At 41.0% G+C, this 15,042-nt stretch overlaps 2 protein-coding genes across 8 annotated transcripts in view; both read left to right on the plus strand.

Moving 5' to 3' along the window:
• Nucleotides 1–2,020: 2,020 nt before the first annotated feature.
• tra2a (transformer 2 alpha homolog) lies at nucleotides 2,021–7,576 on the plus strand. Of its 5 annotated transcripts, none has more exons than XM_032535618.1 (10): nucleotides 2,049–2,258; nucleotides 3,071–3,394; nucleotides 3,757–3,890; nucleotides 4,021–4,186; nucleotides 4,697–4,753; nucleotides 5,492–5,680; nucleotides 6,029–6,144; nucleotides 6,462–6,590; nucleotides 6,671–6,741; nucleotides 6,909–7,576. In XM_032535618.1, the coding sequence occupies exons 4-10, from the start codon at nucleotides 4,154–4,156 to the stop codon at nucleotides 6,917–6,919; spliced, it is 606 nt and encodes a 201-aa protein (XP_032391509.1). In that variant the 5' UTR covers nucleotides 2,049–2,258; nucleotides 3,071–3,394; nucleotides 3,757–3,890; nucleotides 4,021–4,153; the 3' UTR covers nucleotides 6,920–7,576. The 5 variants fall into 5 exon arrangements, with proteins under 5 accessions (XP_032391505.1, XP_032391506.1, XP_032391509.1 ...); XM_032535617.1 differs by having other exon boundaries at nucleotides 3,071–3,389; XM_032535614.1 differs by lacking the exon at nucleotides 3,071–3,394 and having other exon boundaries at nucleotides 2,021–2,258.
• Nucleotides 7,577–14,222: 6,646 nt separating this feature from the next.
• Nucleotides 14,223–15,042, plus strand: part of igf2bp3 (insulin-like growth factor 2 mRNA binding protein 3) — a 20,889-nt gene continuing 20,069 nt past the window's right edge. Inside the window, exon 1 of one of the 3 annotated variants that reach the window (XM_032535277.1) lies at nucleotides 14,223–14,943. In XM_032535277.1, the coding sequence (XP_032391168.1) occupies nucleotides 14,769–14,943 (175 nt within the window). In that variant the 5' untranslated portion in view covers nucleotides 14,223–14,768. The remainder of the gene's footprint in view (nucleotides 14,944–15,042) is intronic. The other 2 variants (XM_032535278.1, XM_032535279.1) reach the window with 2 other exon arrangements.

Genomic DNA, 15,042 nt, shown 5'->3' on the forward strand with positions numbered 1-15,042 from the left:
CGCATTTGCGCGTCACTCGTACCCTGAAAATTGTCGCCAATGAAAAGGGAACTCCCTGTTGAGTTCATTGATAACTCACACAAGCCTATATGTCATACAGGTCATTATCTGTGAAAGGGGGCGTGGCCGCATCATAAGGGGGCGGGTCAAACATCACCCATAAAAAAGGAACTTTCTGCTGAGTTCATTGATACCTCACACAAGCCTATACGTCATACAGCTCCATATCTGGGAAAGGGGGCGTGGTCGCATCATAGGGGGGCGGGTCAAACATCACCAATAAAAAGGGAAGTCTGCTGAGTTCAATGACACCTCACATAAGTATCTACGTTAAACGGTTCAAATGTTATGAAAGGGGGCGTAGCCAGAGTGACTGGGCGTGGTCATAATATAGGGTCCGCCTCACTATCACATGTAGACCACACATTCTAAGTTTCATGTAAATCGGATGATGTTTGTCATATAAGGCTTATTTCCTGTTGCCAGGTGGTGGCGCTATCTCCAAAACTCCATATTGGCCTGTAGGTGTCCTCAGGCCTGGACTCTTGGTGATTGTGGGAAATTTCAAGCAGATACGACAACGTACACTGTAGTTAAAGCCACTTAATTCTTCATTGCTAAACACTCAAAATGGCCGCCATGCCACGCCCACACCGTATGACGATACGTTTTTCTTTTAATAACTTTTCATCTTCAACATCTTAAGATGACACAGACCAAGTTTGAAGTTGATCAGATGAAATCTCTAGGAGGAGTTCGTTAAAGTATGCACCTGTGCTTTTAGGCCTACTTCCGTTTGCCACTGGGGCGCTATGACTTTGAGCGAATTTTGGCATGTAGATGTAGTCAGGGCGGACTCGTGAATCCTGAAAAGTTTCAAGCCAATTGGACAATGTACACTCAAGTTACACTCACTTCCTGTCAGACGGCATATTTCCTGTTGCCAGATGTGGCGCTATCTCCAAAAGTCCATATTGGCCTGTAGTGTCCTCAGGCCTGGACTCTTGGTGTTTGTGGGAAATTTCAGCAGATACACAACGTACACTGTATTACAGTCAATTCATCTTCATCGCTAAACCCCCAAAATGCCGCCATCCGCCGCCCACCCGTATGACGAAAGTTTTTCTTTTAATAACTTTTCATCGGTAACATCTTAGGATGATACACACCAGTTTGAAGCTGATCGGATGAAATCTCTAGGAGGAGTTCGTTAAAGTATAGCACCTTGTCTTTTAGGCCTACTTCCTGTTGCCACTAGGGGCGCTCTGACTTTGAGCCAATAGCGGCGTGTAGATGTCGTCAGGGGCGGACTCTGATGAATCGTGAAAAGTTTCGAGCTAATCACACGTACGCTCAAGTTACACTCACTTCCTTTTTCGGTGGCGAATCCCACAAAATGGCCGCCCGCCACGGCCACGCCCTAGGACGAAAAGTTTTCTTTCATAACTTTTCATCGTTACATGTAGAGGACACACACCAAGTTTGAAGATGATCGACGAAAGCTCTAGGAGAGTTCGTTAAAGTACGACATGTGGAAATGGGCAAAATCGCACTAATTCGCACATTCAAAACAAAATGGCGGACTTCCTGTTGGGTTTAGGGGCTACCATGGAGTTTTTTGTCCGCCCTGCCATGATACATATGTTACCAAGTTTCGTGGTCTACGATAAACGTAGCAGGGGCTGAATTTTCGTAATATTGTAGTGGCGCTAGCGAGCCATTTTTGTGCGCCTATTCCCGAAACCATTAAAATACGTAAATTTTCACCAGACTTGATGCGACCGCCAATTTGGTGAGTTTTTGAATATGATAAGTCCTCCAAAAAGGCAATTCATTTGACGGAAAAGAGAAAGAAAGAAAGAAAGAAAGAAAGAAAGAAAGAAAGAAAGAAAGAAAGAAAGAATAATTCCTTCAGTTCCAATTGGGCCTTCGCCGCCTGTCGGCGCTCGGGCCCTAATTATATATATATAAAGTGGTTAAAACTAGGGGGGGGGGGGCATGAAAAGTGAAAAAGTTTAGTTTGAGACGTTTTTGCGTAAAGGGGGCGTGGAAGACGAGACGGGACGTGACGACAGATGCTGCAGTACATAAACACATTACCCACCTCCTCCCGCGCCATCTTCTAGCTAATAACCGGGCAGGATAAAGCCGTGTGTCAAACCTCAGTGAGGCTCATTTCTGTCAAAAATACTCGGTTGTATGAGCTGTAACGTTTCTGAACAATGAGTGATATTGAGGATGGAAACTATGAAGGACGGGTAGGTAGTTGCATCGAATGATCAAATATTTCCCTTTCTTCCTATTCCTTCCGTGTGGCTGTCTATGAAAACCACTAACGTTAATGTATAGCCAACGTTAATGTAACAGCTAACCTTGTGCCAACAATAAAATTATAGCTGGACGTTGACGTTCATGCCCTGTTTCCTGTGCTATAGAGGCCGAGAAGTGTTCTGGTTTTGTCAACGATGTTTTAGTTTTCACGTGAGCGGTTCCCCCTCTGCTAGCAGGACTGGTCCAACCAGCCTCCTCCACTAGCATGCTAACTAGCTAACTATCGTTAGCTTCAAATCACCGTGATTAGCCGTCAGTATTTGTAAATGTTTTTCTGCGCTGCTGGTTGAACATGTTGCAACTGACACGTTTGCTTATGTAACTAAAAACGAGCTGTCTACGACGTTTGTATGTCGTGCTTTTGTGCGGATATCACTGCTGCAGCCATTACTGCACATTGGCAACCTGCGTTTTTTCAAGCAACCTTTTCTTTTTCCTGATCTAGCGTTCAGTTTCATTAGAGGTTACTTAAGTTCAAAGCATCTCTTCCTCCCCTGCTTTTACACTCTTGTTTTTATCAAATTGAAATTTTGCTAAAACATCTAAGCTCTTCATTTGTTAACATGTAGAGTAATTGTTGTAACTTTGCCCATTTGCATACTTTTTGGAATATTTAAACTTTATGTAGCAACAATGTAATTGTACTGCATTCAGTGTTCCTTTTAATTTTATTTAAACTCTTCTATTTTTCTTAAAACCTAATGATCTTAATTTTATTGAATGTTCTTTTTTCATTAAGGTTATTGACCGTGAAGGATTTGAAGAGTTTTATCCAAGAATGATGAAGAAAAATGTCAAGATAAAAGAAGGCTAATGAAAACATGTACAGAGCAGAACATAGAAGTGGAAAGGGAGAAAATGTGACGGAAGAATGGTGTCAGATAGAAGCGCTTGCAGTGTAATGGCTAAAATGAAACTGGTTTCAGTTTGGGTGAAGAGAGGAAAAACTGACCTGGAATCAGAAAATGAGAAAACTGAAAAAAGAAGAACGAAGAAGGATAGAAATCCCGAGAACAGGGAGTAGCGTAAAGAATCTGGAAGAATGAATGTGTCCCTAGGTTAAGTAAATACACTGTTTGTGTCACAAATGTCTTTTCTTCATGCTCTTTATGTAACATGAAAATGCATGTTTTATTTTTCCCCTTTATGACCCAGGTGGACATGGACATAGACTTGTCATGTACATTTGATTTATATGGTTAATTATAGGCCACATTGTAAGCAAATTAGTTATTTATTGGAGCTATAGAATTACTAACCCTTTCCTCCTCAGTACATAAGCTGTACAATTTAGATAGGTGTACTGTATGTGTCCAACATACTCTACCACCACATCTTACTACTCTCTGCTTAATTGTTTTTCTGTATAAAGAAATGCATGTATTTGTCCATGAGTAAGTTGTTAACATGCTGTTGTGGCAATAGGGCTCACGCTCCCCATCTAAATTGGATCACGGGAGTCCTGATCGGGCCAAGTCGGAGAGCAGGTCCGGCTCCCCAAGCCCAGCCCGGGCCCCCAAACGCTCGGAGTCCAGATCCCGGTCTCGGTCCAAAACTAGGTATGTTGTTGCCATGCTATGAAAGCCCATGTCATACTGTACTTGCATCAAATTGCATCCAAATAAATGCTTATGGGGGCTAAAATATTCTATAAATCACATGCTTTTGTATCACTAACGCCCTGTCTAGGTCTCATTCCAGGCGGCATTCAAACCGCCGCTATAGCCGTTCACGCTCTCCGTCCTATTCCCGCCGGAGGAAGTCCCGCTCTCGTTCCTACAGTCCCGAGTACCGCCGGAAGAAGAGCCAGAGCACTTCCCCTATGTCGAACCGGCGCCGACAAACTGGCAGCAGGGTGAGTGTTATGAGATCTGAAGATGGGGCCAAGTACAATGGGCTATTCAAAAGTTAACCACAGGACCTTTTGTGTATGCTCACACACATTTACAAGGCGTTTAGTAGTACCTTTTTAAACATGTTCCGATTTTTGGTAAGATTGGCTTATTGCAAATCCTAGCCCGTAATTAGTGAGGATATGAGAATGTACTGTATGACTTCCTGTTAATGGTGTGAATACAAAATGAGGAGCCCTCACAATGTTTTAGGAAGAGAGATACATCCGTGGCTATAGCGAGCAAAATCACTTAAATCTGTTTAACTAGTTTTTATATGGCTTTGAGTTAAATTGTTAAACATATTTACAAGGATTGTATGATTGTAACTAACCTTTAGTTTAAAGTCAAGAGCAATGGAATTTCTCATTCTTTTATCTATGTGGAATTGTAATTTTAGAGACAATGTGGTTAATTCTGTGGTAAACCACCGTGTAATATCCCCTTTTTGTTAACTTTCATTACATCGACAGAGCCATGACTTCCCAAAAGAATCAAACGGTCATGGGGGAGCAGATGCTGATGTTAGGGTACGTGTACTTTCAGACATATCTTTAGCAAGAGCAATGTAATGTTTTTGTGTCATCAAAGGTGCTGCTCCCGGTGTAGTACTACTTAAGTAAAGACGGGTCCTTGTAATGTCCAATATTGTGTTTTGTTTGCATTGGGGCCCAAGTTCTGGTAATGGCATGGCTTCAGTAGTAATGACAAAGCAACAAATACAACCTAGTGGAGATCAAATATAACTTTTGATTCTTTGGTTTCTTTATTATTTAACTTACAGTATGTCCATTCTATTGCATCAATACAGTATGTGGAAGATTTCAGATTTTGTGTGTGTTCCGTTTTCATGTATTTCTGAATTTCATCATGACCAAGATTGGATCGATCGATCCGCTTTATTTTATTTTTTTCAGTCGGCTGGCTAAGAGAATATCACATGTTTAGTTTTTTTTTTCTCTTGGAAACATTGATTAGTAATACATCAGGCCAGGTAGTATTAAACGGTGAAAAACACGTCTCAAGCCGTCACTATACAAATATGGAGGTTGTTTTAAAGTGTTTTTTTTTTCTTCTTTGTGCTAAGTTTTGAAGAGATATTTCTCTCGTGTGTAAACACTGCATTAAACATGTATAATGCTGCTGTGTGCATGAAGAATGATGATTTGCATACTAAGTCTTGTAAATGGATTTTGAATGCAAATAAGCAGATGATTAGCCGTGGTAGGCCACACCATTAACTGTAACCCCGATGTGGTCCCTTCCAGGCGAACCCTGACCCCAGCAAATGCTTGGGGGTGTTTGGTTTGAGCCTGTACACCACAGAGCGCGACCTGAGGGAGGTGTTTTCCCGCCACGGTCCTCTGGCAGGGGTCAATGTGGTTTACGACCAGCGCACGGGTCGCTCCCGTGGCTTTGCTTTTGTGTACTTCGAGAGAATTGAGGATTCCAAAGAGGTATGTGAATTGTTTGTGGTGGTTTTGTTTGTTTAAATTCCTAAGGATCTCCACTCCTAGTGACTCCCTTTTTCTGTCTTGTGATCTGTTTTTATAGTATTTGTACACACAGGGTCAAAGGTCCTTTACTTAAAATAGCCTCTCATTTTTTAATTTAGGTGTGATAACATAACTATGCCACTAGGTGTCTGCCTTGCCACAAATTTCCTCTCCTTGCAGTCATGTATCTCATAGAAAGGGCGTTACAGAGTGTAATTTAGGTAGGCCTTTGTGAAAGAAATGAATGGTACCAAAGAGCCTACAATTGTCTAATAACATTGGTCTTCTCCTCCCGCTTGTATTCCTCAGGCAATGGAGCGAGCCAATGGCATGGAGCTGGACGGGAGGCGCATCAGAGTGGATTATTCCATTACTAAACGTGCTCATACCCCCACACCTGGAATCTACATGGGCCGACCAACTCAGTAAGATCAACTCTAATGCCAAGTCTTGCACATCAGTTTCCTTAGCCTATTGTGTGGAATTGAATATTCATCCCATGGTTAAGGTCCCCAAATGTCCATTTGAGCCAACAGGAGAGTTGGGTGGGGGGGGAGGGAGGGACTGGGTTGGAGTTAGTTGTGATTTCAGAGCTCACTAAATTTTGTATTTGATGGTGCTTCCTTTCTTGAAAAGCATCTGTGATTTGTAACAATTGAGATAAGTTTTGACATGGTGCTGTAAATCTCAAGAGATGGGACCCCTGGACCTCATGACCTTTTTTTTGCTTTTTTTCCAACAGCAATGGCGGCGGCGGCGGCGGTGGTGGTGGTGGAAGTGGCGGTGGAAGCAGCAGGAGGGGGAGAGACTCTCATTATGACCGCGGCTATGAACGCTACGACAGATATGACGAGTATGACTATAGGTACAGGTGAGTTATAATTTTTGAGTATAAAGTCAGTGTAACATTGTTCCGTGGGAGTAAATAGATTTTTTTCTTTCTCTTTGCAGTCGGAGACGCTCTCCATCACCCTACTACAGTCGATACAGGTCTCGCTCACGGTCTCGCTCTTACAGCCCACGTAAGTCTAAAGAGAAATGCGTACAATAGAAAGCTTGCCAAACTGCATCCAGATTGTTGTTAGTATGTATATTTAAATATGTGTAATTATCTTGATCACTGGTGACAGCAGATGAAATTTATAAGTAATGTACTTGGACTAATGAATTTCATATTTTCTGTTGGCAGGGCGATACTAAGTTCTTCTTTCAACATTCAGCTTCCCTCCAATAATCAATGGTGTGTGTGACTCATCGAGGTGTTTCTGAGGGGAACATTTTGGATTAGCATGTCTATATCAACAGAACTCTTACGTTTGAGATGGTTCTTGTTTACATGCAATAGATGTCTTAAGTTTTTTTGTTTTTTAGACGTTTTGATGCATCCATGTTGCGTGTGAGCAAAGAAGTCTGCAACTGTTGCTTTGTTCTTAGACTTGCATCCTTCCTTCCCTTTTTTCATTTTCTGCAACGATACTTTATTTTTTTTTTTCCTGTTAAACGATATTCCTGATCCCTGTAAAAGTGGTCCTTGTCATGATGCAGAAAATAAACTGAGTTTTAGTAAATAATGGTGACATTTGATTTTTACAACCTGTATTAAATAAATGAATCAATCCAGTAAATCACAGCTTGATCTCAGTGTTACCTAGCACTACCTGAGTTTACTGGGGAGTAGCAGGTCACAGGCTGTTAAATGGGAGGGTTACCAGCAATCGGTGGTTGGTTCTTTTGCGCACATTCATTTTTATTTTTTTGTAGTCACGGAAGTCATCGTTTGAGTTTCCCCAGAGAGTTTTATGTATTGCATTTTTGTATTGTTTCTTTGTATGGAAATACAAATGTATGAAAACTCCACCGTTTGTAATGTGTTTTTCTGACTTAATGCGCATGAAATTGAAATTGAGCTCTGGTCGCATCGGTGGGAGTTAATGCTTTAAATTGAGTGGGTGAGGTGGGAAAACATGCTGGGAGAGTTTCACAGAACAGGGCCAGTGCCAAGACTGTACATGAAAAGTTTACGTTCACACAAATCAGTCGTTGATCTGGGGCTACTCAAACCACAACAGATTCTCCAAAAGGAGTTTCCTCTCATTCAGGTTAACATCACTGGAAACATGCAAAGAATGGACTTTTAATAAGCTGTTATAGTTGGCTTTTATTACATAAGATACAAAGCTCATATGTAAGAAAACAAGACGATTGTTCAGAGTATTCTGTAACTATTCACAGTAACAGCGGAAAAGCTTGTACATAATCAAAATTCATTATTTTGGTGTAAATTTAAAGGCAGCCATTTCTTTACTTTCTTGTGACTGATGTGCTTCATTTTTAACATTACTGGAACCTATACATATTTAAAGTAGGAATATGTATGCTTTACATTCTAAAGGTGACAGAATCTAGCAAAGTTTGTTCTCAGACCAAGTTACAATTTGCTTTTTTTTTTTCTGCATTCAACCAAACCTTGCACATTGCATGAACACTTTTTTTTTTTGTCCCAAATGGACACAGTTGAGACAAATATGATCTTGATGCTGAGTGGCTAATCACAAACGTGAACCTGAAGGAATTGATGGCTCTTTATCTGTAAACATTAGCCTCAATGGGAAGGCATTTTAACTCAAATAGGGTTAACAATCATGGCTGACATGTCATGGGGCCCCTCAGAGTTATGCATTCATTAACACTCAAAGACAATTCTTAAGGTTCCAAGGTAACTGCTAACTGGAAGGCTACAAAGGTCAAAGTATGAAGTCTTTATCAATAAAGATTCAACAGGTTTTTTTGCTTTTTATGTTTAAGTGAATATTAATCACTGGTATTCCTTCATACACATTTTTCGAGTATAACGTAATTTAAAAAAATCCACTAATTCATAGTCTAATGCAACCATTTTTTAGCCGCTCAGTAATAAGAGGTGCAGATTGAAGACAAATTGGTTTTCTTGGTTATGTGTGAGGTTGTGTTGTGATGTAAGGATTTCCTTTCTTGTGTCATGGCGTAGCAGTGCATCTACCAGTAGGTTGACCAGTAGGGGACAGAAGGGTTAGACAGTTTCATATCATTGGGATTCCACGTAGCGACATCTCACCTATAGAACTTGCACTCAGACATTCAGAAAAACAGATAAAAGTACATTATTTTCTGGTTTAGAGAAACGACAATATAAAGAGAAATGTCAACTATTTGCAAGGAGGAAACGGTATACTCCTACCATGCAAAGAAAACAAAAGATGAGCCAAATCATGGTTGCAATCTAGGACCAGACACATCTATAAAATTTACTACTTTAATCTTTTCTCAGTTCTCCATCAACTTTGCCATATAGTTGTTGGGTCAACGGTTTATAATAAGGAACAAAGGTCTACATCAGGTGCAACCTGTAGCTTTAAAATCCTGTATTTCTGAGATTAAAACTGGGAGGGTACACACTCCTAACATACAGGACAATGTCTGAAGGTTAACAGCATGTTCATGTATGGTTTGAAACACTGGATGGTGGGGGGGGGGAGGGGGGGGAACAACTCACCTCTGACTTGTTCACGCCGTAAACATGAGGCTCCACTTAAAATAAGAAACATTAACAGCACATGCTGATTATCTTACTTATCAGTCAATGTTCTTGATGGTACAAATGTCCAAAAGAAATATCACCTGACAAGTTCTTGATTTTAATCAGAGGGAGATGTTTTCTGAAAATGACATTTTTGGAGGTTAAACGCATGGATGTGTTTAGGCTGTGGGCTAGTTTGTATCAGCATAATAAAATACGTTATTATTAATTTAAAAACCCTTTAAAACTTGTGATGTGCGTTGTGCTCGTTGACAGCGGAAAGGGTCATTACTCTGCCATGGCATTTTAAATTCACATTCAATAATGTGTATTTCTTTACTAAAATGTACTGCCAATATCATCTAGTTGATGGATGATCACCTCCAACACTTTTACGTCACGTCAATATTCACATACAGCAGAAACCTTCCCACTTGAGAAAATACACAATGTGGTCCGTTCCAGATTAAACAGATCATGCACCTCATTTTTGCAATAAACAAAATCTAATGTGAATTTACAAGTGTGAATATTTGAAGCTCAACAAATCCCAAATCATCTCTGTGTTTTTAGAAAACAAGATATTGAAGAAATGGATCGCTGAGTTGTTTCATGAGAAATGTTCTCAACCCAGTGTAACTAATTAACCAGGGTGCTGAAACCAGCAAACAGCAGCAGCCGCAAGGGACATATGCATATAAGAGAAACAAACATACATGCAATTATGCAATGTGTGACTAAGTCTGCAAATATTCACGTGACTGTGCATTAAAACAGCCACTTCCATCAGACCTGCCTGAACATGTGGTGTTACTCTGATTAAATGGTTAACAACAATACAAAATGCAGTTGTTTCAAGGTTTCAAAAAAACACAAAAATCTGATGATTACAAAAAAAATTGATTTTTTTGTTGAATTAATGAGAAATAACAACAAATGCAGAATTTAAATCAAAGGACTTGAAATTAAACAAATATATCATTAAAAGAATTAAAGGGATGATGTTGCCACTTGTGAAACAACACTAGTATGAAGGTAGTTGTGTTGGCTGCAATTAATAGCTGTTTAGACTTGTTTTTAACAAAATAAGACATAAACTATTTCCTTTAAAATACCCTTACATTTAAATCATCTTTTCTGTAACTGTTGATGCAGACTGAGTGAACTGTTTCTTCTATTTTCCAGGATTTGGCTTTTTGTTTGGGGGGGAAAATTGAGTGCACGTGAAGAGAAATCGAAACAAAACAATAGTTTCTTTCCTAGTATTATTCTTTTAAAAAAACAGCAAAGATAATAACTTGAATATATGAACCATTTTAATATTTGACCAGTTTCCAACAGCTAGTCAGTTAACCGTTAAAAACAAATCATCCCATCCTTGGCATGTGTTTTGAGGGGGCACAAACCGCCATTTTCTAATGAGATGAAGGGTGTCATCACATCTGTGGAGAAAACACTTCCATCTTTTTTTTATTTTTTGAAACCTGCATGCAACTCAATGCTGTAGTCTAAATAGGAAACACATGTCTGGACCAACAAAAAAAAAATAATAATAATTAAAAAAAATAAAGCTTTAGCTTACGTTAACATCGACATTGTTTCCATCAGTTAATAAAGTCTCTCTAAATTCTCCTCAACATGGCGTTCCCCACTGTGTTTCCTGACTCTGTCCGAAGCGGTCAGCCAGGGGATGCAATAGTGGAAATAAAACTTTGTTATATTTATAGAATCGCATAACAATGAATTCGAAATAAAGCCATATCACCGGAAAACAGAATCCCTCGGTTGTATAGGGGTTTGTAAAAGAGGCTTGCGCTTGGCGATGCAGACTATCTTGGAATGAGGCCAACAGCTCAAAGTTGGGCTATAAACTGCGTTTTACTTAAGCAATCTACCTGCTCTCTCCTTTCTCTTTCTCTCTAGAAATATCCCAGACTATGTTTAGCCAGATCGATTCTGTCAGTTATTTTTCCTGCACTGACATCAACCGCAGAAATCTTCCCACATAAGATGCAGTCTAGTCTGAAACTTCATGTCAGTTTGCCCCTATGGAATTCGTCCATAGCGAGGAGTCCTGAAACTGGGGGCGGGGAGACTTTCTGTACATTCCTCAGCGATACATTCACTACTCCTCTGGCACGCACACTCACGCGCGCACGCGCGCGCGCACGCACGCACGCACACGCACACACACACACACACACACACACACACACAGAGGCTGCAGCCATGCAGTTCATTTAAACCGACACAGCCAGGCGAGCACTCACATGACCGCTGTCTCTCTATACAAATCCACCATCTATACGGTGCTATCCAGCAGCAGGCAGGAGCACATGTAGACCGAGTTCCTGCTGTGCCTTTCGTTACTTAATTTGCAGTGGAAATCATTAAAGCCAAATAAACTAGGTTAGAAAAAAATGTACGCGTCTAACTGGGGCGACGAAAAGCGCCCAGGTTTAATAGATCCCCTATATTGTTCCCTGAAACGGCACCCTAAGGATCTAACCACTAAGTAAAAAGTTATTATGAAACTTTTCTGGAGTTAAAACTTTAAACAAATTATGAAACGATTAAAAGTTATGGACGGTGTACTAAAATCCGCATTTTAAACGCTCTATTGTATTCTCTTTTCATTTAACCTAGTATGATTGCTACATGCATGTAAATACAACTTTAACTTCCTAAAAAGTTGACAACGGTTACAAAGGTGCCGCGGACTTGGCCAGTGGCTCGTGTTTCGTTACATCTTTTTGTCTTATGACAAAGCCCAGCAGAGGAAACATGGGGAGAAAATGCATTATTGGCGCGCTGATTCATATAGAATCGTGGAGCCGAGGAGCCAATGAATGAGCGCGTTGAGGCCGAGCCAGCAGCAGTAGTACGGAGCCGGCTGCGGCTCTTTGATTGGATAGCCTTCAGGGCCAATCAGAGGGCTTTGTGTGTTTGTTCAGCAGCAGAGGAGTAAAACCCACTGAGACAGCCATGGCCCCAGCCTGAGCTAGTGGCTGAAGGGCCCACTAAACTAACACTCCTTTTGTAACTTGCTTTACATGAGCATGCACACCTAGGCCTATGCAGTAGCTGCAGGGACACAGTACTATCATTTCAGCTCAAAGCATAGCTCATTGAAGGTTGCACCCACCTAATTAACTTACTTTTCATCACTTTTTTGTTGGTGGCTTTGCCAACTTCTCAAAGGCCAGCTGTTTAAAAACTAAATAACTTTGACAATAATCTGTAGGTTGTGATGAAAAACCATCATTCACATGAAAATGAATAAGTTAATGCTTTTAGCCTTTTTAGCTGTTTACATTGTTACTTTCTGGCTACAATCATACTTTACTTTTTTTCGTCATTCATAACTCATATACGGCAACTCATATACCATTAATATAGGAAATTATTAATGCCTGCATGCCCACATGATGTAGAAAAAACTGTCTGACTTATAATACGTTTCATATCTAAATGGTACTGTTGCGTGTGCTGTGTATTGAGCACAACTTAACAAGTATGTAGACTATATAACTTTAAGCCCTCAGTTTGAAGTATATATAAATATAAATAGATACACTCAGCTGCCAATTTATTAGGAACACAAATCTCAAACTAAAGCAGACTAAGGCAACAGTTTCACAATAAACTCTGCAAGTTTGTAAAGTTCAGTTCTTGTTGCAAGTGTTGATTTAACTTAGTTGTCTTCTTGGCAGCTATAAATAATTGAATTAATTGAATTATACAGCATTATATGTGTCCAATTTGAGCTACATGAAGGTATTAGATTGCATTATTTTTAGATTTGTACACCTAATAAACTGGCATTCTATATATATATATATACTGTATATATACTGTAGGCCTATATATACACTATGGCACTTTAAGAAATTGTGTTTTTGTTTCACTTTCATCCTTTACAAATCCATTGTCAGATTTGATCTATTGACAAGCATGAAACTCTGTGTGCATATTCATTTTGGGCTCCTTGATGTTGGAAAAACTAGAACAATTTCTGTTCTGACAGTACACCGTCCTTTGTGCCAACAAGTATGGATTCAGCTACACATTGGTCGTGTAAATACGGCCATTCACTACAGAGTGACCTAAGGGTGTCGTCTTTCACCTTTGACTGACAAAATATCTTATTGAGAGTTGTGTAATATTTTAGACATGGATTCCACACGTGATTGAATAGGGCTGTACGTTACATATAGGACGCTAGGGGCACTTTAGTGTAGGAGACCCCTCCTTCCCTCAGTGAATGCAGATCCATGCCGGAGGTATAGCAGAGGATTCGCCATGTGCATTCGGTCCACATGGCCAACGCCTCCTTGTTGTGCCAAACGGTCTAAAAGTTGGAAAAACCAAGTGGCGTGGCATGGCAGCTCTCATCTCGCCCAAAGACACCCACTCAATATAATTGTGTGTGACTACGGTCAAATCGGGCCTGCTGTTGGACTTTGAGTTGTGGATCAGGGAGGGCATGGCTCCAGTCTAGTTGGAGAAGATGGATGCCGTCATGTGGATAGTAGTACGTGTCATTCCCATATTGCGGGGAAGGCCCGAGCAGCGGCGCAGGGCCCTCCCTAGTCAAGTTTCTTCAAAATTAAATGTGGCCAGCATGCAATTTAACAATATAGTGCAACATCATTTATGAATGGCCCCACCCCCTTTTCCTCCTACTGTGTCATCAGTACAGCGCACTTAGTACAGCCGTGCGCACCAGCCCCCGCAATATCAGCGTCGTTTCTGCTATGGGCGTTCATGAGCGCACTGCCGTTTTACTATTCCTCAGCCGACCAATGAGAGTCGAGGTTTTGCAGAGAAAGGCACACGAATGTGATTCTAGTAAAGATACACTGGGTTCTCACGGAATCCCTTTACGCACATAGCTCGCCAGGTTTTTCCCAACACCAATCCACTCTTCCCCTCCTTTTTTCTCCACTCCCCTCCGCTGTCCCCACCCCAGATTCCCGTGCAATTTTCCCCAATCCCAAACACTTAATTGAGCAATTGGGATTCCTCACGTGTGGGCTGATTTGTAGTTTGAACACGTGGCTCATTCAAAAAAGCCGGAATAGCAGAGGATTTTTTTTTCTCAACCCCCTTCTTCTTCTAGCCTCTAGATTTAGAGGCGGGCACCAGCCTTACCGTGTGTGACATTCTCTGTCTCTTTACCAAGGGGTTTGGAGGAAGACACACCGTAGTTTCTCCTCCTTTTCACCCAGCCCGCCATCGTTTGGAGACACGAGATTAATAATTGAGCATTTATTTATTGCGCGACAGTGACAGAGGGGCGAGGGAGAGCAGACGCACTGTGAGGCTGCCAGTTTAAATCTATCTGTGGCTCGAACGACCGGGAAGCACGCCACAGCCACTCCGTAATAGTATAGGCGATTCAGGCTAGGCTACTCCAATCCCTGCACACCCAGTGAGAGCAAATAACTATCTCTCCCTCAGCGTAAAGATTGTCCCTTTTCGGCACAGAACATGAATAAGCTATACATTGGCAACGTGAGCGCTGAGGCGAGCGAGGAGGACTTCGAAACTATCTTTGAGCAGTGGAAGATTCCGCACAGTGGTCCGTTTCTTGTTAAAACTGGTTATGCGTTTGTGGATTGCCCGGACGAGAAAGCTGCAATGAAGGCCATCGATGTTCTTTCAGGTGAGAAATCTTGGTCAAAAGTGTTCTTTTTGAAAGACGCACGAACTGCTGCAGTTGTGTGAAGATTGCCTTTTACTTAAGTCCTGTATTGGGGGTGTG

The sequence above is a fragment of the Etheostoma spectabile genome, chromosome 14, assembly GCF_008692095.1.
Source record: "Etheostoma spectabile isolate EspeVRDwgs_2016 chromosome 14, UIUC_Espe_1.0, whole genome shotgun sequence".
In the NCBI taxonomy this organism is placed as follows: domain Eukaryota; kingdom Metazoa; phylum Chordata; class Actinopteri; order Perciformes; family Percidae; genus Etheostoma; species Etheostoma spectabile.

Bases quoted from the DNA above. Each gene is read 5' to 3' on its own strand.
- tra2a (XM_032535614.1), top strand. From the start codon at position 2,223: ATGAGTGATATTGAGGATGGAAACTATGAAGGACGG. The intron at 2,259-3,756 runs GTAGGTAGTTGC...TTGTGGCAATAG, and splicing joins ATGGAAACTATGAAGGACGG to GGCTCACGCTCCCCATCTAA. The intron at 3,891-4,020 runs GTATGTTGTTGC...CGCCCTGTCTAG, and splicing joins CGGTCTCGGTCCAAAACTAG to GTCTCATTCCAGGCGGCATT.